Here is a 22089-nt window from a genome sequence, read left to right as displayed (position 1 = left end):
GGATGTCAATACTTTGCACAAGTCAAATTATTACTATAAACAGTCCAGCGAGTACCTGTCCAAGCATCAAACTTCAGTACAGTTTTGACAGCAACAGGAATTATTTATTATCTGGCAGCTGTTTAGCAATCCAGAGAGAGCCTGGAATTTCACCAGAATTTGTCATAGGCAAGTGCCGAAATCAAAAACCAACCTGTCCTAGGTAGCTGCAGGCTTAAGACTGTCGCTGTAACCTTTAATTACTATCTCACCCAGAGCAGCTATTTCTCCAGAAATAGTTTGAAGTATAGGCACATACTTGTAACAGATTCAGGTAGCATGTCCCAGCTATATTTCTGTCAGCATTCCTGTTTTCCATACTGGAGAAAGAGCTCGTAATACCATCACACCTATGCTTCAAGAAACCCATTTCAGTTAGCCCGCAGCGAGTTTTGAAAACATGCTCAGCCTTCATGAACTATGACAGCTCTATGAATGGCCAAGATTAACAATTCAATACATGTTTTGAGTGCTGAACGGTAAATGAGATTGACACCTTCACATTTAATAGATAAGAATATACTTCCTTGGAAGAGTTCACTGGAGATAGAATGCAATGATATAATTAAACACTTTGTAGATCCTAAAGGTATTTTCATGTCATGCATTTCACTAATCAGGATAGGAGCTTCTGTTCTGTACCAATTTCCTTACAAGAGTTTTGAAAATACACCTGAACAAAGCGGTCTGAGAAGGACCATCTGAAGTTGATTATCCCAATTGCACCCAGTAAGAGCGCAGGCTAGGGAGAGGTGTTCCACCTGCATTGTAACACCAAGCTCGAGCCCATCTCCATAGAGTCTGGTTTATTTCTTCATTACAGGTAGCAGCAACTATTTCTCTTGATAGCTCTGGTTGTAACACTGAGAAGTGCAAGTTACTAAAGAGGGGAAAGATTTTTTTATTCAAAGTCCACATCTCTGAGCAGTATTGTAACATATTCTTGGAAGCAGGCAGCTGTTTTCCCTGGAAGTTTTCCCAATCTGTTTTACCATGCACAAAGCACATACTCAAAGTTGCCTAGAACACAATCTACTGCTTCCCAGAATATTAGACTAAAGGCCACTGTAAGTACTCTGCAACTGGTACACTGGATGTTATTGCTTTTGCTCCCTCTCTTTCCCTGTACTTTTTTTTTTTTTCCCCAGAAAGTTGTGTTGTGCCACACACACCCGTTTCCTTTTTTAATCTGGTCTTTAACAACTGAGTTAAGAAAAAAAAAAAAAAAAAAAAATCACACTGAGGAAGGACTTCATATCAAGGATTCTTTCTCTAAATTATCAGATCGATCAAGATTTTTTAATTCAGAGCGAGGTAAATGAAAAACTTCCTAACAGTTCAGTATGCTAAGTTTACCTGGCTCACGCTAACTGACGAATGTTTTAGCTGGATTAAGGTCACAAAACACATGTCAAAATTGCCATTTACAAGTACGAACATACAACTCCAGGGTGCACAGCATGCCTGGTGTATACTGTTTTAAGAACAAGTACACATCCTTTCACATACCAGATGACTGAAATCCATGACTTAAAGTAACAACAAACCTAACATACAATCCCATTAGAAGGGTATAAAAGTTTTCAGAAGTTATCTTTACTCTTTCACAATTTTTCCAATAGTGTTTAAACTCTTGATTTACTGTAACGCTATTCACCACCAATATCCAGAGACATTAAAGTTACTTCAGCTGAAGAGTCTTTGAAAGCCCTCTTCTCATACTTCACTGAGATCTTCAAGATTAAATAATTTTTTTAATAACACAAATATTAAAGCTATCTGCCAAAACAATTTACAACTGACAAAAACATCAGGCATACCAATACACGCATTAGGCAGCATATGTTTTCACACCAGTAAAACAGAGCTTTGGGGAGAAACAACTCTAAACCCTAGATTACTCAGGCACACTTTTATGGTCACAACACTAACAGAGATAATAAGCCATCATTTTACATATAAAATAAATCAAACATTTGCCATCTTTCAAATATTTATTTTATTTTAGTCCTTTTAAATACGTTTTAATACAACAAAGATATAAAACAATATATTAATTCAATCCGAGTTTAGAATCAAAACAATATTTACTTATTTACAGTACTCACTTTAAACTTCACTGGCATACCTTCTAGCCATTAGGTAATACTATTTTCTCTGTTGGAACGAAATTGAAGGAACTGTTCAGTGTCAAAAGCCACGTTCCTGCATCCCTATTATGTTAAGTACCGTGTATAATGCAGTTTGTGGTTTCTCACATCTGAGAAATTTCTCAGATTTGACAAAACTTAATTGAAAGAGCAAACTAAAGTTAGAGTTAGTCTTTCTAACTACGCAGTCACGGGGCATCTAGGTCAGGTTATTGTGTTCCACATTTGTCACCTTAAGTTTTACACACCTATTACAAACTGGCTTTAAGAATGTGCATGTCACGGAATTATGTACATAATACTCACTGCAAATTTCTTAAGATGCAAATGGTAAGTATGCAGGACACTGCTACATGGAAAGTTCAGTGTTCACAATACTATAGTGTTTGAGCTGAGGGCTTATGAGGGTTTTTTGGGTGTTTTCCTTCATATAATGAACAAGACATCAGTAGGTTCACTCCAAAGGACTTTTTTTTTCCCCCCCCCAGAAATACTGTTTCAACTAGAATAGCGACAATGTCAAAAGATACATCAGAAATAGTAATCTGTATAAATCATCAATGGTTTATCAATTAACACTTGATTGATAAAGTCCACACGCACAAAACAGTTCAGACGGTAAGCTGGCTCACTGCTGCCAAATATACTTCCATCTCGACAAGACTATGATGGGTTTCATAGTTACAGGTCAAGTTTCTACAAAAGTATCCTAGACTATTCAAAAAAACCCAGGAAAATCAGTATTGTCTGTACATTACTGCAATTTGTCAACTCTTCAGTAGGAACTACGTGGACAGGATGAAAAACCACCGTCATTACAGCTTGCTTTTCTTGTGCTCCTCATCCACAAAATCTACTTTTTTTTTTTTCCCTAAGATATCTGCTATTTCTTCAAATGTGTATTTAATGATTAAGACTCAGCTCCACAACAGTTTTGGTGCTTGAAAACCAAATGGACTTTTGCACATCAAAAAACTAGCTAAATAATAATGAACAAGTAGCACTAAGTATGCGAGCACTGCTTAAAAAAATCCAAGGAATTGCAAAGGCCTTGCAAAAGACTGATGTCCCAAGTTCAACCCTTCTGTCCTCCCCTTCGGTGCTCTTTTTGGCACTACATGAGACAGCTGTACAGAAATGATTATAGGAACCCATGCTTTTATCCTCATTGCAGGGTTTCAATACTTCTAAATAACCTTATTTAACATGCGTGCATCAAAAGACATCTTCCCCCTCCCCCCCAAGTCATTTAACTGACTCTTGCTTCTCAAAACGGCTATCAAGGTTTTATTTTGATGCTTTGTTGGGGCTTTTTGTTGTTTTGTGGGGGTTTTTGTTTGGGTGGGTTTTTTTCTTTTACTGATTTATTCTCTGAGATCACAGTTAAGTAATAATTTCTTTGAAATTCTACTGGAATGTTTCCTTCTATAGTAGATGGGGGGGGAGGGAAAGATGGAAAACCAAAAGCGACATTACCTGTTCCCCATTACCGTAGCACGACACCACGCACAGCACGCGCTTGGCCTTATCCACCAGAATGCTTGAACTAAAATGGTAACCCTCACTGAAATCCAGAGTATTCAGTGATTTGCTTAAAGTTAAGCATATCTATTTGCTTCATCACAAGCAGTATACCAACAGGATCCATCCAATTTTTGCTAGTGTTGGACATGTAAATACTTCAGGCCTATCTACATTTCTGTACCAACACTTGTGTGTTACCTTGCTTACCAGAGGACATTAAGATAATTAGCATATATGGAAGCTTTCTGTATTGTTATTCAAGAACAGCTGGAGGAACCTTGCTAAAATATACACCTACGGAAGTCCAAATTCTGTATGCAGGTGTGACAGCATAAACTCACTAGTTTAAGGGATCTTCCAGAAAGTGAAAACTAAAGGCAAAACATTTAGGAAAGCTATTATAAGCAGCTGTGTCATAAGATACAATAACAAGAAAACAAACAAACAAAAAAAAAAAAGAGGGGGGCAGTGTCTATGTGTCTATCACTTGCAGGCATGGGCACATATATCCCCAAACTGATAATAAGGAAGAGCTCAAGACTATTGTTAAGTCTCAAATATTACCAATTTGCTAAGCTACCAAAAAAATACACCACCCTCCCCTGCTTCCATATATCCAGAGTTATTCAGTTAAGACTTCTCTACTTGATTAGTTACTGGACTAGATTACTAGTGTTGTTAAGACACTTGCACTCGCTGACGTAACACAGTAATTCACTGATTCCTCTGAATTCAGATTATGTGCGCGCTTCCCACAGACCACTGAAGATTGCTTTGCACACAACAGGTGCAGCAAGTTAAAGGACAGCAAAAAGATCAGCGCACAAACAGAAGGGAGAAGGACAACCTAAAAATACTCAGCATTAAATCCAAGGCCCAATGATGCTTTGCTGCCTTTACTTGAAAGTGCTTGTCAGCAGCAGAGAAGCTGCAAAATGTTTTTAGAACACCGATTCTCTGAAAAGAAGATATAGAATTTTAAGCCTGTCAGTTATTTGCAACTTGTTTCCATCTATTAACAATAAAGCTTACATTACTAACTTTACAGACCAACCTGTGCTCTTTGGCATGGGAGATCAGATTTTTTCTGTCTTCTAGCAATTTCAAGCCTTACCCTTGCATGTCTATAGACAGACAACACAAAATTCCAAAAACAGAAGCGGAGAATTGTCCTGACAATGTTTTAAATCCACTTTATGCTCACAAAACCAACCTCTGTTTATTACTTATCTTGGACTCAGATACTTAGCATCAAGAAAAACAGCACAAAAGAACAAGCTTCCTTTAAAAACCACCGACAGCCAATGCTGATTTAAAACATGGATTTACTTAACAGAATTTGAAAAATTAACTTAGAAAAAAAGAGAAGCCTTATGTTTCAAAGTATATGATCTCCAGTTAAAAAAAGAAAGTATTGAAATAATAGCTTTACTTTATGTAAACATTATTACACTGGGCTGCACTTGAAAATTCTCCTGCATGTCCAAGTTGCAAAGTAATTTTTCAGTTTAGACACAGCTACAGCAGTTAGCACTGACATGGTTCTTTTCAGAATCAGCAGCTTTGCAAGTTTAACTACATACCTCTCCATATGTTATAACTCAGAAAACAATCCTGCACATACAGAGAACAGATGCTTCCTAGAGTTTAAAAAAAAAACCCACCAACATTCACAACTGTGTGTGCATTGCAAAGGCAAATATAAATTAACAAATAGAACTCTTTGATTATAAAGTCTCAAGAGGAATGTTCAAATTGCTTTTCTGAAATCAGAAAGGTAAGAACGAGAAATGAAAAATCTTTCAAATCTTTCAGAATATTTTTTCCTTTTTTTCTAAGTGTCAGCATACTCCCCCAATCTGGATGGCAAGAGCCACCAGGCTACGGCAGATAGAACAATACAGCATTAAACCTGCAATTTTGCTAAAAAATTGGAATGTTACAAATATCAAAGTCTGCGGAATAGTACAATGTATGTGTGCTCAATACAGCTGGCAGAGATACTCTAAGACACACAGTTCCTCTGTGGAATAGGAGCTAAATTAAGTTACAAGAGTAACGTACTACAGAGAGGGGAAGATAGTCAAGTTAGTACAATCCAGGTTTATAAAAGAAACACAATACAGCAAGGAGTAGCCCACAGTAAGTTACAAGCCTCCAAGACATGTCTTGCAAAATTCCCAAGGGATTCCTTTTCATGCAAACATAAGTAATTGTGGCCATTAAAAGTCAGCTTGTATCAAACTGGCAATGCTTAATCTAACTTTCCAAGGCTGACTTACATTACCTTCTGCACATACCTATTCTGAAACTGCAATAACCAAATAAAATGCTCTAAACCATTTTTCTGATTTGCACCTTTTACCTATCAGTCTTCATTTAGCATAAATCTAACTTAAAAGTCTCTACAGCCAACGTTAATATTGCCCCCTCACAAACCACAGCACAAGAAATTACCTACCAGCTGTGTGACCCTTGTTTACACATTATGGACTCGGAGTGTTGGTTTGGGGTTTTTGTGGGTGTTTTCTTGTGCCTGTTTTGTTTTTTAAACAACCAAAACTCAACTGCTTATGGTACTTTTATCTTTCGGTATAGTAAACGAGCAACTTAATTTAAGAACTAGTCTCTTTTCACACTTGCTAGAAGAACTTATACTGCATGTGTTTACATATATATAAACAAATATACTGTGTATATATATATATCCAGAGATAGTCACCATATTGTTGACACCAGAGTGCTAAAACATACATCAATAAGAGCACTATTTCCAATACTCACTATTACTTTTCCTGATAGAGTTACTACATGCATTTTCCCCATCCATTTATGGGACAGTAAGATATATGAAGATAACTGTTCCATTTTTCCAATGTTAAAGAGCTGCTCCTAAAACGCATGCACAGGTTTGGGTATAAAGCAATTAAAACCACACAGAAGTAATTTTGTGGCTTTAAACTCACTAAAGCTAAATTAACATTACTTTCAGTGCATGTAGCATTTACTTTAACTCATTTAGTTAAACACAAAAGGGAAAACTTCCAAGTGCTAGAACAATCATACAGACAACTGATAGACTAGACTAAATAAGCTGTCATTAAAAAAAGACATCACTGCATAGCCACAAGGCAGACTTTCATTTTTGGCAACCTGTATGCAGACCATTTATACTGTCAATTATACTTTAAGACTTGTTATTTAACAGTTAAGAGACCCTTTTAGCAAGGAACTATACTGCTTTCTTCATTATGACACAGTACTCCTCAGTCTTTTAAGTATACACAGAGTTTGTTTTGAAAATTACGTTTATGACTGTTTTAGAAGAAAGTCTTCATCAGGTTCTAATGTTTTAGTGTATGTAAAGGCTGGCACGTCAGGTAACGAAGATTATGTGGACCTGTAAAGGGTCTGTTCTATTCAGTACAAGCATGTGTTTGAGGTTACACACTCACATACAACCTTTCTAAGGGTAACAGTATTCTGGTTTATATTCACGGTTCACTGATAGCCTCTACCGTTCCCTGCATCGTTTTCTATTTCAGCAACAAGAAAACAAAACACATCCCTGTGAAGTACAGGAACCCTATTTCACGGTTAGAAATCTAAGAAACAAGACAAGGAGGAAGAGATCACGGAGTGAAAAACGTTACTTTACATCCCCCCACAGCTAGCCTTGTAGGATCTTAAGTCATGACACTTCACAAAAATCTGAACTGTCACACACACTCTTCAGCCAATCAATCTTTTCAGTATGGTAGGTTTCGAAAAGGGCCAGCAATACTCGTTGGGAACAGTTCCATTAACATTGCACTCAAAAAAAGAAAACATTGGAAACCAGATCCTTGCTCTCCTACTCTGTTGATATGCTCTAGTATTAGCCAACGTATGGTAATACAAGAAGAGTCTTGTAGTGATGTAAAAGGCAATGAAGACGTCTATAGAATAATGTTCATGTGCAGCCAAAATGAAGAAGATTCCAAAGAGATTCAGGACCCAGGACAAGGTGTGCAAGAAGTTCCAGCTCCTTGGCGTATCTAGGAGAAAACAGAAAGCGACTAACCTTGAATGTCTCAACAGTCTGGGTCATTGTGAAATCCAGGCCCAAACGCTCCAAGTTTTTGCACAGATTTTTTTTTATCCAAAAATGTGATGAAGTCACTGTCTTCATCTGGAAATACTGTTTACATCTACAGGTCCAATAAACCCAATAAAAGCAACCACAGAAGTTATAAATGTCTATCAATGACTTCCTTTACAAATACAGCTATTACACATTTCTGGATTAACAGAGCATCCTGAAATGGTTTAGGACCACACAAAGCAGAACTGTTTGTTCAACTGATTTCTTTTAATGAAAATCATGCCTTTTCCATGTAGTAAGGGGAACTATGTCATAAAACATACATTACTTTGTTACTGCAGTCATTCAATCATAGATTAACTCAAACTAATTACCTTAGTTATTATTTACTTACTGTATAATGTATCAAATCACACTTTGTATTTACAGAGAAGCACTACTGTTTCATATACTCTTACTCATTATGAGGTTTTGTATTTTGGCTTTAGGGCTTACACTGAACATACAGCCACCTAGTCAGGTGTTTCCCCTGACGGGGGGGGGTGTGTGTCAGTGGCAGATACCTACAGAAGCCTACAAAGTAAGTATTTTCCCTAGTATTCTCTCAGTAGCAAATCAGAGAGCCTTCCTAATTTTCTTGGCTCACGTGTTCTGTCAAATGTGCCCTATCCGTCCTTTCATTATTCTGAGCAGTGCTGTTCCTCTCCTGGCTGCAAGTAAACAGTCACAAACCTGAGCAACAGCACAGAAATCCAAATTTCTATCTGTTTGCTTAGATGTAACGCTCTGAACTTTTTGAGGAGGTCACGCCGCAGATATTCTTAATACTTAAGGACATCTAAGCATTTACACTCTCACACCCTTGGTCGACAGCAAGCAGTACGTATTCTTAACACTGAGGGACACCGAAGTATTGACACACTGTACTTACATTCTGTGACAAAGAAGTTGAGCATGGTCAGGACGACAGTGTGGCCACTGAACATATAATCTCCACACGTATGTACTCCAGTCAGAGTCATTCCAAAGCCACTCCATATTGCAAATGCCCGCTGGAGTTTTGCCCAAACATTGCCATACAACTAAAAGACAGTAACATTAACCTTTACTAAGTTCCAACCCCACTGCCTGAACAATATGTCCTTACAGTTAGCTGTACAGCTATGGATGTTTAATACCGTTTATCATGTCGGGTCTTTTATTAACATGCAGGTTAGCACATATTTGGATTTCATCGTGGCAGTGAATCACATTAGTAACTACAATTACTAATTGTATACATCATACCTCTGGTGAATACTGGAATTTAGATAGAGTATTTTATTGCAAGTGATTTACACACAGGGTCTTCTTGAATATATTCAACCTCCCAATGTGTCTTTGTTAAGCTCCCAATATATTCAGCTTAAACTGTCTTCTAACTAAAAGTTAGGAACCATAAAATCCCGTGTTCTGGAATATCTCTCAGGGTGAAAGGGTGAAATAATAATAGGTTTTGGGGTTGGGTTTTTTTTTTTGAAACCATACATCCAAAAAGACAAAGACGCAATTACTCCACTTTCAGACTTTCTTCATGAAGTCATTATCTTAAGTGCACACTTCTATGATGTATTCTTTCCAGTTTACATTGTGAAATGCTCTGAACACCCTTCCACAAGGAACTGTCTCCTTTCCAATGTGGCAAGTGCTTCTAAGACCCCTAAGGATGCTTGCCTGCATAATGGCAGTTAATGAAGGTGTGTGGAGGGGAACAGCAGAGAAATGATGATGCCGTTTGAACAAACACACATCTAACATTATGGTCACAACAATCTTAATCATATCTGAGATACAATATTTTCAAAAGGGAAACAAGAAAATAATTTAAAGCATTTTAAGTTTTTACCTTTCCAGTACATTGCAAGTGCTGGCCTGGCACAGAGAGTGAGGTAACAAACATTGTAATGCAGCGTAGTAAAAATACTGTCCCCATGAGGCTGCACAGCCTTCGCAGAAGTATAGATCTGGGAAAAGTACAGAGGAACTGATTGCAAGAATCCTGATACAATGTATCTTTAAATCAGGAAAGCTACAATAAACATCCCCTTGCACCCCAACTTAATCCCATTAAATCCCTTCATCATTGTTGCAAGTTTCACAGTAAAAAAAAAAATAATTTTTTTTTTCAGTAGTACTGTAAAGGTATGAATCCACATGGCAGGGTGAAACACTGTAGCAGGCTTACTGTATAGGTAAGCTCCACTTCTCTGCAGCTACACTCCTACCAGCTTTGGCACTCATACCTTCTGTTGGCAAACTGATAAAAATCAACAAAACTGGTAAAAATTTAACTTAAAACACACACAAAAGGATTTCCTACCCTTTAGTGACAGCAAGCTGCTAGGCTGCCTCAGTCATCCTGCAGAATTTCACTCTCATACAATTTTCTTATATACAAAACTGTTATCGTATGAAGGTATTTACTGACAACTCTCAAACACGTGTTCTGAAGGAAATTACATACAAATCTGGTAGAAAAGTAAAGTCAGATTACTCCTTTGTAAGATTCACAAGTCACCATTCTTGATTAAACCCTCCCTAATCCGTTTTTACAGGGACATATTAGAAGCTTACATGATTCTCACTGAACAGAAAGTCTTAAACAATCACCATGAATTCTTGTCACAGTCCTTTCTCTGAATCTAAGTAGCGGTTAATTTGGATTTTATACACCGTACCTGTGTTTGTGAAGCAGAAGAACCAACAGCCAAATATAGCAAAGAATGACACCACATACTTCAGTCATAGCAAAAGCCCATGGTATCCTAGGGACGCTAAAAAAAAAAAAACAAAAAAAGGATGAAGCAAGAACGTTAACTTACAAATACAAAGGTTTATTTTTTCTTTCTAGTCTCAGTATTGAGTACAAAGGCATACAAAGTCCTTACTACAAAACTTGCATTAGTCTAACGACAGTTTAGACTACAACTAAGAATTATTTTGTTAGACTGAATGAAATAGAATTTGAATTATTTTTTATTTACATTATCTCCTTTCTAATAATGTATTTTCAGCAGGCATTTACCCAGAATTCATTAAGTCAAAGAAAATCTCTAGTATGCTCTCTTAATTAACGCATCATATACTGACAGGATGTGTTCCTCTACCACTGTTGCCCAAGAGCTTTTTTCATTGTGACACAAACTTGCATCATGTCAATTATGCTGCTTATGCTTATAAGAACGCCTTGTCAACACCATTAACGATGCAGTCTAAAATCCCAAATACTTGTAATGAAGCACAACTGCACAGAAGTGTTAGAAAAAATAGAAATTGTTTTCACATTAGATTTCAGTGATAATCACTACATATAAATCTTTCAGCCTTGCTTATCAAAAGATTTAAGAATTTCTTGCACACGTATGGCACCAATAACAATTTCCACTCTGCAATTAACCAAAATACATATCAACAGGTTTCAAGAGAGGCTGCTCCTCATAGTTACATGTTCCCCCTGATACAAAGGGGTAACAAAGCACTGCTCAAATTCTAGCTTTGTAGTAATCCCCTCGCATTGTTTTGTGAACTGCTGCTTTCCAACCTCCCCCATCCTCCTGCCCACTGAAAACCGTGGTAGTGCCCGAGGAACAAAATCCAGTAGTGCCATAGCTCCTGTCCTCTCTCCCCTCTTCCACTCTGCTGGATGTGGTCCATTCTTGCTGAGTTTTATCTAAACTTATGGGGGAGTCTGCAACTTACTCAAAAGATTAAAGTCCTACTGACTTCACGAAAATGGAAATTACTGACAGGGATAAGGAGATCACAAAGACTGAACTCTTAAATGGTTTATCTTGTCTTTTAAAACTTTCTAGACAGTAAGTTCTCTGCGATGCACCTGCACTTCCTCAAAGGGAGCATTTATTCTCTATTAATCTGCAGTCAATGACTAGAATTTCACATGTGCTACTGTCTTTCTCTTCTGCCTGAAGTGGAATATTTTCTTTACAAACTGAGCAGGGTGCCTGAGCCGTAACAGTGTTTTAGTACACAGATACCCTACAGTTAAAAAAGATACTGGTCTATTCATTCTGCCTCAGAGTTTCCCTAAACCACCCAACAAGTTGACAGCAGCTCGGGAGACAAGAAAAATACAGCATCAATGCTATTCCCTTTCAATTTCCTTGCTCACTGGCAGACCAAAATACTCCTTCATCAAAAGTTTTTCTGCATCAAGATATGTTAAGCTTCATAGGAAACATCTGGATTTCAGAAAAAGCATATGGCTGCTTACCTATGCCAGCTGACCATTACCCTTTTTACTAGATTAAGAGGATGGAAATTCCCATGTTGTGATTAGATGAAGACACAGAATTAAATAAAAACTGGGTAGAACAGCAGCTCAATTTATTTTCCCCGAGAATACTAAATCTCTGCATTAACTGATGTGCATTTCAATCTTAGCAGATGGATTTACGACAATCTAATTACTACTATTTTGCAGAGGCATCTTCCAGAGCGTATGAAACTTTGAGAATGAAGAAAAGACAGCCTACACTTTCACCATGAGGTTACTACTTTGTTTTAAAAGAAAATTTCTTACCTATCTAGAAATATGTCTGGTAGAGGTGGATATGTTTGCATGTCAGGTACTCGCTCATGCACTATAACCATGACAAATGATGTAAAGCCAAACACTATGAAGACATACACACAACTTAAAACCGTCTTCCAATACTCTGGGTCCAGTCTTCGTGTAGTGTGTTTGTTTTTTCCATTTGCATATTGATACTGATCACCATTCAAGTCAGTAATTGCTCCGTCATAGTCCCGAGGTACTTCGCCGTTACAAAACCAATCTGTGCCCTGTAGTGAACCAACACTTGGGCACGTTGTGCCAACATGACTATCGCTGTTGTAACCAAGCTCTTCCAGGACATCAATATGTTGCTTCTGCAGTTTGCGTATGGACAACATTAGCCTTTTGATATCCCCCAGGACTTTGATTTCCAAAGGAGGGGATCGTAAATCATACTCTGTAAGTGTCAGCAGTGTAATTCCATCTAGCCTGTGTCTATAGCACAAAACATCCACATATTCACAGAATCCTTCTTCCTTCAGCCACTTGGCCACGTTCTTGGTAGTCCAACGTCGAATGCAGAGCTGGTTATTGCCTGCCATCATCCTTCTCTATCCGCCAATAAAAAATCACCTGTTACATAACAGAGAAAGAGAAGACTTGATGTTTAACAAAGATTACTGAAATGCCACTGTATTTTTGTGTGATTTTAGATCCTTCATTAGCCAAAGGCTTTTTATGTAAGAGCCAGCTAAAAATCAGACCTGTAATTCATTAGGTAAATAATATAAAAATGCTTTAAAAACATTTTTATTCAAGCAAAGTTAAATTAAGATTTTTCTCACTTGTTCTTAAATAGAAATTTAAAGCTGCCAAGCAGCAGAGTACTTCCTAGATGTACCCAGTTTACTTTTATTCTTTTGTTAAAAAAAATAAATAAATCCAAGTTTGTTAATTACACTAGGTGATGAAAAGCAAAGATTACTCTGTTTAAATACCAGATTAATCATTAGTCTTTTCTACTGTTGGTAGTTCATAACTTAAGCAAGAATATATAGCCAGCAACCACATAAGACTGAATTAAAGCTAAAATAGTATATTACAGGTCCAATACATTCTGCTGTTTTAAAACATATACTGAAGCTTTGGTGGCATGACACTTCCCCCTCCACCTCTTCCAAGTAAACTTAAAACTAGGGATCTACGATTCTATTGACCTGAGGCACCTTAGTTGTATGTTGACAGTGCAGTCATCATATTTCTTTGTTCAATCTCACTAATTAAGACAGATGCTTGCTTACTATATTGTGAAGCCTTTACAAATATTCAGCTTTCGAAATAACATAACTAGAAATTAGAGCATAAGCTTTAATTCCAAAGCATCTTCAAAAGCAATGTGGTAATAGCTAACATCACACACCAAACTCAAAAAAAGAGGTATTCTCTTCATACAGATTTCTCAATAATTGTTTTCTTAAGTCTAGAATATTCCTTGAAGGTAGGCAAGACATCTCAGCGCCATTTTAGTCACATGTTGATGACAAGTCACCAGAACAAGTTAGAACAACCACCAGGAAAAAAAATGCACCACTGAATGTTACATGGGATACATGAAAAAACTTTCAAAGGCTACCGGTGATGTAAAAGTAATAAAAAGCTTATCCAATATTTAAGACCCACAGCAGTACAGAATGGATTTGTGCATAATTTCTATTTGGTGGCTTACGTACAGCTACCATCTAAGAAACAGCTACAATTTCACAGCTCTTTTGTACTTGAAAGAACAGCTTAATTAACTAGAATGCTTCAATCATGCCAATCAAATCTCAGAAAATACAAGATAGTACAATACACCAGTGCCACATATATCATTCAAGGTTTTCAGAATGAAAGCAAGGAAACAGCCTATTTAATCTATTATTTAGCTTCTCTATATAGTAAACAGGTACTCAAACCCATCATGAATATTCAACACAGTTTTACATCTTTTTTAGGGGCAGAGATCTTGCAAAACCAAGAAGCTCTTCCCTTCTCCCTTCTCTTTTTAAAGAGGTACTGTACCTATTATTAGAAGTAGCTCTTATTATTGGATGCAACTTTTTCTTCCATCTAATTAGCTTACATCTACCAGGACCACACGCTATTTTATTCTGTATCAGAGAAGATTCAATTTGTCCAATGAGACCTCCCAGCAGTACAAAAGCTTAGATTAGAAACAAGCGCAAAGTTGCCCTTCTAAAAGAATCAAGGGAGTGACACTTCTGAATATATTCTTGAGTTGATTGTGTATTAACAACATGTACTTAACACCTAGTTTTAATTTCTCAAAACTCCATACACAGCCAATATGTATACATGTGTTCATATTTTGACTTAAACAGTTGACAAAACATCCATAAAGCCCCACTAGAATCTCTGCATTTACTGTATACTCTTCCTTCTACACACAAAAGGGTATTTTCTCACTTCTGTGTTACCTTACCATTTTCGAAAGTCTTGTTCAGAACACCTGTAACAACTACTTGGCTCACACAGCTATTAACAAAAGGAATTATGACATATAATTTGTAATTAGTGATCAATTAATTGAACTTCTTTGTACTACCTATTTTTACCTTACTCCAGCAAAACAAGCAAACAAACTCGAATTGCTTATCTGGACTTCCAGCTTTCCTCGTTCAGAAACACAGATGAAATACTGAAAAAATCCTTAATCAGTGGTTTTTTATAACACTGTAACCATCACAAGTTTTCTAAAAGCAGTAAATTCAGACTCACCAAAAATATGATCCACTTACTATTTTGTCTTCTAAGCAAAGCAACTTGTGAGGACAAAGTCAGGCAACGCTCCCTAACGAGAATTCTGTTCATTCGTCACTAGTCAAGTAGCCTAACACCAGCCTGGCATTTCTTCATCGGGCGTTACAGGAATACAAATCAACCCTTACCAAACACGCAATAAAAGTAACATTACAACACAGAGTGAGCATACTCATCAAAGGTCACTACTGAATAGGCTGGACCTGGGAGAAAGTCTACATTAACTTTAAGATGAACCTGATAGGACCCGCTCCTGTTTTTAGAGCTGTCAAAGACAAGACATGTAACCAACTGGAAAAGACGAAGAAATCAACAAAGAAACAACCACTTATGCAAAACAAATTTAAACCACTGCGCACAGCTGGTAGCTAATTTCATCTCAACAGCAACAGTTAAGGATCAGTTTTGATGACGAGGCAATTTCTTTAAACTCAGAAACTGCCTCCTCCTTCAGACTACTCATTTAAGCGCCACTCTTGTGGTTTAAAGGGTAAAAAGGGCCCTCCCTAAGAGTCTCCGCACTTGGCATACAATACAGATCTCTGCGCCCAACTGCTCCTATCAACTTTTGAAGCTTAGGAAGGCCAGGCCACAAAACATTTGTTACACTAACGTAGCAAGAGACCAACAGATAATAAAGAGATTACCTAGATAACTGTACTGGTTCTCCTGAAAGAAAACAGCACCAGTAACTACTTCGCCTTCTACATTACTGGTTTTATCACTGAAACCAAATAACGGATAACATTATTTAATGATGAATAATATGCATGAGTAACACAGAGCAAGCAGACTTAAGCATTAGAGGGCAAAATATACTTTTCGCTTGACATCAGCAATATTTGTAGCTAGCTAGTTGATTACTTTCCTGGTACTGTGACTTTATACTTAGTCAGCTCATCAGCAGTACATATCATGTGTCCCATTTCTCTTTTTCCTTCCCCAGCCTCTCAGTTAACAGCAAAACCACAACTGAACGCGCACTTCTTGCACACGTGTTACATGTTTATTTTTTTCAAAGAAAAACTTTACTTTATGAACCATGAACATTTCTACAATTTGGTTAGGGCATTTTAAGAAATGAGATGCCAAGTATACCCTAGCTGTTATCACAATATTTTTCCTAGATGTATATTTAAACATGGAAAAGTAACCTTTCTCAGAATGACTACCCAATATTCCACCATTTCTTCCTCTACTGAATTACTGCCAGTCAACCATTAAATCCCTAACTTTCCCAGCATACAGACTTTGAGTCAGTATGTTTAGGTAAAAACACGGGAAGCTGAACATGCTTATCAGTACTCTAGAATAGCATTAATATCACACTAACTGCAGTCTTGTTACAAAAACAAAATGTGATTTTATATATATATATATTATACCAGAATCATGGCTGAATGGTGAAATAAGAACCTAGTTATGTCCGCAGCAGTTCACAGCACGTTGACTAGATTTGTTTACTCCGGACAGGCATGCAGAACTCTACCAGCACTATTACTGCTTCACCACCTGCCCTCATGTGCCTGGGAGAGCCTGTGATGATATGGGCTCTTGATTTCAGCCCCGGCTAGGTTCAATTCTCAATTCCTTGAGAGGAATTTTAGGAAGAACGCTGAAGAACTATCAGATCTCAAGTGATTTAACCTACATTTCTTTGTGGAAGGTTTCAGGCTGAAGTCTGAATATAGGCAATTCCAACTCAGCCTCTCCTTCGCTGGCTCTGCTGGCCTAGGAGCACGACATCTCGCACCCAGGGGAAAAGCTGTTCTATACGCAGGCTGCTGGTTCACAATGTGGGCGAGACCCAGGTTTGAGGCCTCGGCTCCCCAGCACAAAAAAGCTATACTCAAAAACATGTGCTGAGCCAGCCTGCAATAATAAGGCTACTGTCACATACCAACTTAGTAATGCTGTGCTGGAAAAGGAACATACAGCACTGCCTTGTTATGTGTCAAAAGCCTCGGATGCTCTGCTGACTTGCATCAAAAGCTTGTCGCTTGCGCTTCCTGAAAACTCCGAATTCTCCAGTGCTTATTTAAAGCAAACAGCACCAAAGGTTTCATTGCCATGTAGTATACAGTGACTTAAGCCTTACCCTCTAAATGCCACCATATACAGTACAGTATCTTGTAAACAACTGGAGAAAGAGACCGCTTGCAAAAACAATACATGATTTTTCAAGGTTTTTTTTAATACAATAGCTACTATAGTATATATAAAACTGATCAAACGCAGCACAACACCCACCACGAGACTGAAAAACTGGGTATTTTCCTAAGGCAAGCATACAACAATTTCAAATGCAGAAATATCCCTGTAAAACTTGCATTCAGTTTTACTTAGTGCCTTTGCTGTCAGAGTTGTTTCATAAACATTTATAGTTAGTGAGATTATCAGCAGTACCTTAGCTGTACCCAAAGGTCTTAGTGCTATTTATGAAGGTAAGATAAGAAATCTCATAAAGTAACACTTGTTTAGTTTACTGTATGTCTTGGGTTTTAAACCATCAATGAAGACGTGCTTTTCAAGAAGTATTTATTGAAGTGCTGCATTGTGGAAAATATAGAACCAGTACTGTAAAATCAAAGATTGGCTCTGTACACTCAGAAGTCTTTCTGTTGGAACGCCTCCATGCAAAACTGACAGCAGCTGCTACAGAAAGTCCCGAAAGCTAAACATACTTGTCTTAAGAACCACTAAAAGCAGTTACATACAGCTGCAAGCTGAACAGAACACATACTGCTCCCTGACTTTTACACCTCATTAAACCAAAGGGGTTGTACTGTACTCAAGTGAACACTAAGAACAGCTCAACTCCTAATCTACTAACCAGCTAACAAAACATTTTTTATCCTATCACCATATTTCGAGGTACACACAAGTGATTTTTAAACAACTGATCAAGTACTCCACCACTCATCTTAGGATGCAATTCACAGTACTGCATTAATATTTGTATAAGATCTTGAACATTTCACATACTAAGTGTCATGTGTCAAGTGTTTTTTCCTCCAGCTTCAAGAAACAGCATATCCATCTCATAACGGAACACTTTCTGCTCTTTATCCTTATACAACTCATCAGCAAAACAATTCAGATATGCTTTTCCCCCTTTTATTTCTTTCTTCTCTTCCCACAGCCTCATCTTCGGATGGAAACAGGGGAAGATATGAGGAAACTCCCCATCCAGATTAAAACCAGCACACTATCTTAAATGAAACTCTGTTCTTACTCTCTCCAATCATTTACAACCTCATCTTTCTGGTCTAATGAAAAATCTAGGAGTCTTCCTTATTCCAGATGTATTAAAATAAGTAAGAAAAAAAAACCCTTAAAAAAGTTATGTGATTATCAAATCAGCGTCTATAATGTAATATGGTTTATGGATCTCAACCTGCTTAGCAGGCTGCAAAACTGAGCTCTGTATGAAGAGTGATAGTATAGAGCCTGAAAGATCTCAACTCCTAGGACAACTTGTGTTTTTAATTGTATATTACCAAAAAAGACCCCAACCAGCCAGCAAAAAGAAGGTCACATAGAATAGCAAACAAGATAAAATTCTTGCTCTTTACAAATCTACAGGATGTTTCCTTCACATCCAAGTAGCACTTTCGCAACAAAATCTTGCAAAACCTCCCGAAAAACTTCCTTCCACTGGGTATAAAAATCAGTTCGCCCCAGCCCTGCGTTAATTCCACCTTTTTTCTGTATCACAGAAAGCAAAAGGAAGAACAAGACTACCTCCGATACCCAGAAAGGGCCCCCACCCATCAAACGGGAGGGGCATTTAATTACCAGGAAACATCTTGCTGAGCTCTTGCCGCTCCAAAACACTGCATGAGCAGCAGCTCTGCAGGGGTGGCACTGACGCTGTGCTACACTGGGCCAACGGCACGAGGGCTCCGTGGAGACGGAGCACACTTAGCACAATTGGAATGTTCCATCAAATCATCTTACAACATGCAACATGTGTCGGGTTTTTATAAAACAAATTTTGCAAACTGAGGCATCAAATACAAAACCATGAGACCGCTTCAACTCCAGTTACAAACCCACTAAACACGTGGATGTCAAAACTGCCTCTCATTTACCTCTTCCATCAACTTACAGAGCTGATAAACCTATGCTTTTTAAGTATTGTTTTTTAAACATAGCAATCAGCAATCGTTAAGTGAATAGCGCCAGAGGCCACCTAATGCACTGTCAGCGTAGGTTTGACAGCCTGAGTGGACAACAGCTCCTGCAAAGTTTCAACTTTCTAAATACACCCAGGCCTTGAACTCACACAAAATCTGTCGGGTCCAGGCAGACTCCTCCATTTAACCCTCAAACCTGAACAGCAGGTGTGCAAACCAGCAGCAGCACTCTCCCATGATGCCTTATCAAATCCTACAGGCTCAAAAACTTTTTGACTCAAAACTAAGTACTTTGCCCTTAGAAAATCCACTGATTTTACACCACTGGAGTTGAAAACTGCAAGATAGCAGCCTCTGTTTGCCTTGGCACGACTGGTTTGTTATCCAACTGTAAGACTGACACAAAGCATCATTTCCAGAAAGGATTTGTTTCCTGGGCAGGCTGACACAGGACTGAGAAAACAAGTGATTTCCCTCTCCTCCTACACCTGCTACAATAACAAAAAATAAACCCTGCAAGAAGCCAGCCCCCACCTGCCTGGGCTGGGAGCCCCCATCCCGCCCAGCGCCTCCCCTGCCCCCTCAGCTTGTCACGGAGAAAACGTGCACGGTTCAGAGGGAAACCGACCCGGCTGGGCACAGAGCCTAACCCCCTCCTCCTTTCTACAGCAGAGGGAATAACTTCAGGGAGAAACGAGCAGGATTTTAGTTTCTGAGCAGAGTGGTTTCCTCAGCAGCCGGCAGGGGAGCGCCGGGCCGCCAGCACGGGGAGCCGCCGCACCTCAGCGGAGCCCAGCCCGCGCACCGTACGCGCACGAACCACGGCGGAGCGGGCTTCAGCGCAGACAACCCACGCCGGAGGCTCTTCCCGCTCCTGCGGCGGGCGAGCCCACTTCCCTCCCCTCACACCCCCGGCCCGAGGCAGCTCTGTCCCTGCCGAGACCCGCGGAACACACACACCGCCCTCAGCCCCACCTCAGCGGGACGAGCGCCCGGCCCCTTCCCGGCGGGAAGAGCCTCCTCACCTCCCCTCACCTGCCGCCGCGCCAGCAGCGCTAAGTAGCGGTGCCGCAGCGCCCGGCCCCGGGGCGGCGGCAGCGGCGGCGGCTCCTGCGCGCCCTCCCTCTCTCCGGCGGCGGCGGCCACCGCCAGCACCCCATCACCCCGCCGGAAGTGGCGGCCGCCGGCGCCAGCTCCTCGCGGGCGGCGGAAGGGGCGGAGACAGCGCGGGGGCCGCTTCCGGGCGAGGTGGTGCCTCAGCGCGGCCTGCCGCCGCCCACCGGGCCCTGTCGTGGGCCCCCGGGGCCCTGCCGCCGCCGCCGGGCCCTATTGTGGCCCTCAGGGCTCTGCCGCTGCCCGCCGGGCCCTATTGTGGCCCTCAGGGCTCTGCCGCTGCCCGCCGGGCCCTATCGCCCAGCGCACGGCCAGGCCGTGGGCGGCCGGACCCCGCCGCTGCGGGCTCGGGCGCTTGAGGCGTTGCCTTCGGGAACGCCTGCAGCCCTGTGTTCCTCTGCGTTCCTGCCGCGCGGAGTGCAGGCCGTGCAGCTGGCGGCGGGGTCACTGGGCTGCCTGGGCCCGGGGAATGGACGTCTTAAATCTTAAGTATATGGAAGTACAGTCACAAGTGCTTCAAGCTGTGTGAAAACCTCAAAATCTGTATACATAGGGCAGCATATTTTTTATTAAAAAAGAATGTCGAGATTCTTTTGTCCTAAGAAAAGAACAAATCATCCATAATCACAGAGATCAGCTGAGGGGAGAAGGAAGGGCTTTTTTTTTTTTCTAACTGAAGAACAGAACGTGCTTCAACAAGGCTAAGAGTATAAAGCTGTACTGGAAGATGCAGTGGTGTGTTTTCCCAGTATGATCTTTCTGTCCATTGTCAGGAAGTACCTTGGTACAGCCTGAACCTGAGAAAGATGGAGGTTTCTAACAACCTAAGTAGTTTTTTTTCGCTGACTTTTTTATGCAAGATGAATAGTCAGAGAATGATCCTGACGATTTAAAAAACCACTAGTGCAGTAACAAAAATACACCCATCCTTCATTTAAAGGCATATGTCAGGACAAAATCACAGAGGAATCTTACAGGAGTCATTCTGCCAATTTTCGTATCAAGCAATCATTACAAAACATTTTCCTTCCCTTGAGATGCACCGGTTTTTGCAACGTTACTCTTTTCTGATGTCTGCAGGAAAAAATACATCAAAACTGGCAGCTGGCCGACAGCGCTCACTCAGGTCTCTCCAAGGTGATCCAAAGCACAGATGTGAACAGCACAGATGACTTATGAAGGCCTCAGCAAGGCACCTTAACTTCAGGAGCCAGGGACTCCATAACCTATCAATAATACAGATGGAGGGGATTGGAGACAGACATTTTAGAAACAAATTGCTTCAGAAGTAAACTTATTCTGCAAATTCAACTGAATGTGATAGCAGCCAGCCCTTTGCAGCAGTCTGAAGAACCTGCAGAATTTGCTTTGTTGGTGATGTAATTACTATCAGGTCCAAGACAAGTCTTAAATTGTAGCTTCTGTTGAAGTAAAAAGCAGGTGCCAACATAGCTCCATTAAATCAACTACACCAGCCTTTTCAGAGAGCTTGGCCTTGTATTCTTTCTTCACAGAGGAAAAAAAAAAAAAAAAATATCTTTTGCAATGCTTACATGCCACTACAGTGAAACAAGGAAATTTTGCATTTCAAAATGCTTCAAAGCTACATCAACTTGCCAAGTCATCAAACAAGCTAATACAAATGTGCAATCCATGACTGTACAA

At 39.7% G+C, this 22089-nt stretch overlaps 1 protein-coding gene across 3 annotated transcripts; it reads right to left on the bottom strand.

Annotated features, from left to right (window-relative positions):
* Positions 1-2014: 2014 nt before the first annotated feature.
* Positions 2015-20526, bottom strand: SAMD8 (sterile alpha motif domain containing 8). 3 transcript variants are annotated; one of them, XM_027795529.2, is made up of 6 exons: positions 20337-20526; positions 12377-12985; positions 10515-10610; positions 9683-9800; positions 8729-8879; positions 2015-7750 (listed from the first exon to the last, which is right to left on the bottom strand). In XM_027795529.2, exons 2-6 carry the CDS (start codon positions 12955-12957, stop codon positions 7446-7448), a joined length of 1251 nt encoding a protein of 416 aa, XP_027651330.1. In that variant the 5' UTR covers positions 12958-12985; positions 20337-20526; the 3' UTR covers positions 2015-7445. The 3 variants fall into 3 exon arrangements, with proteins under 3 accessions (XP_027651330.1, XP_013159584.1, XP_005243592.2); XM_013304130.3 differs by having other exon boundaries at positions 20347-20526; XM_005243535.4 differs by lacking the exon at positions 20337-20526 and adding an exon at positions 20287-20305.
* Positions 20527-22089: the final 1563 nt, after the last annotated feature.

The sequence above is a fragment of the Falco peregrinus genome, chromosome 1, assembly GCF_023634155.1.
Source record: "Falco peregrinus isolate bFalPer1 chromosome 1, bFalPer1.pri, whole genome shotgun sequence".
NCBI classification, from domain to species: Eukaryota; Metazoa; Chordata; class Aves; order Falconiformes; family Falconidae; genus Falco; species Falco peregrinus.
The sequence above is the reverse complement of the archived record's forward strand: the minus strand, read 5'-3'. Positions and strand labels throughout refer to the sequence as shown.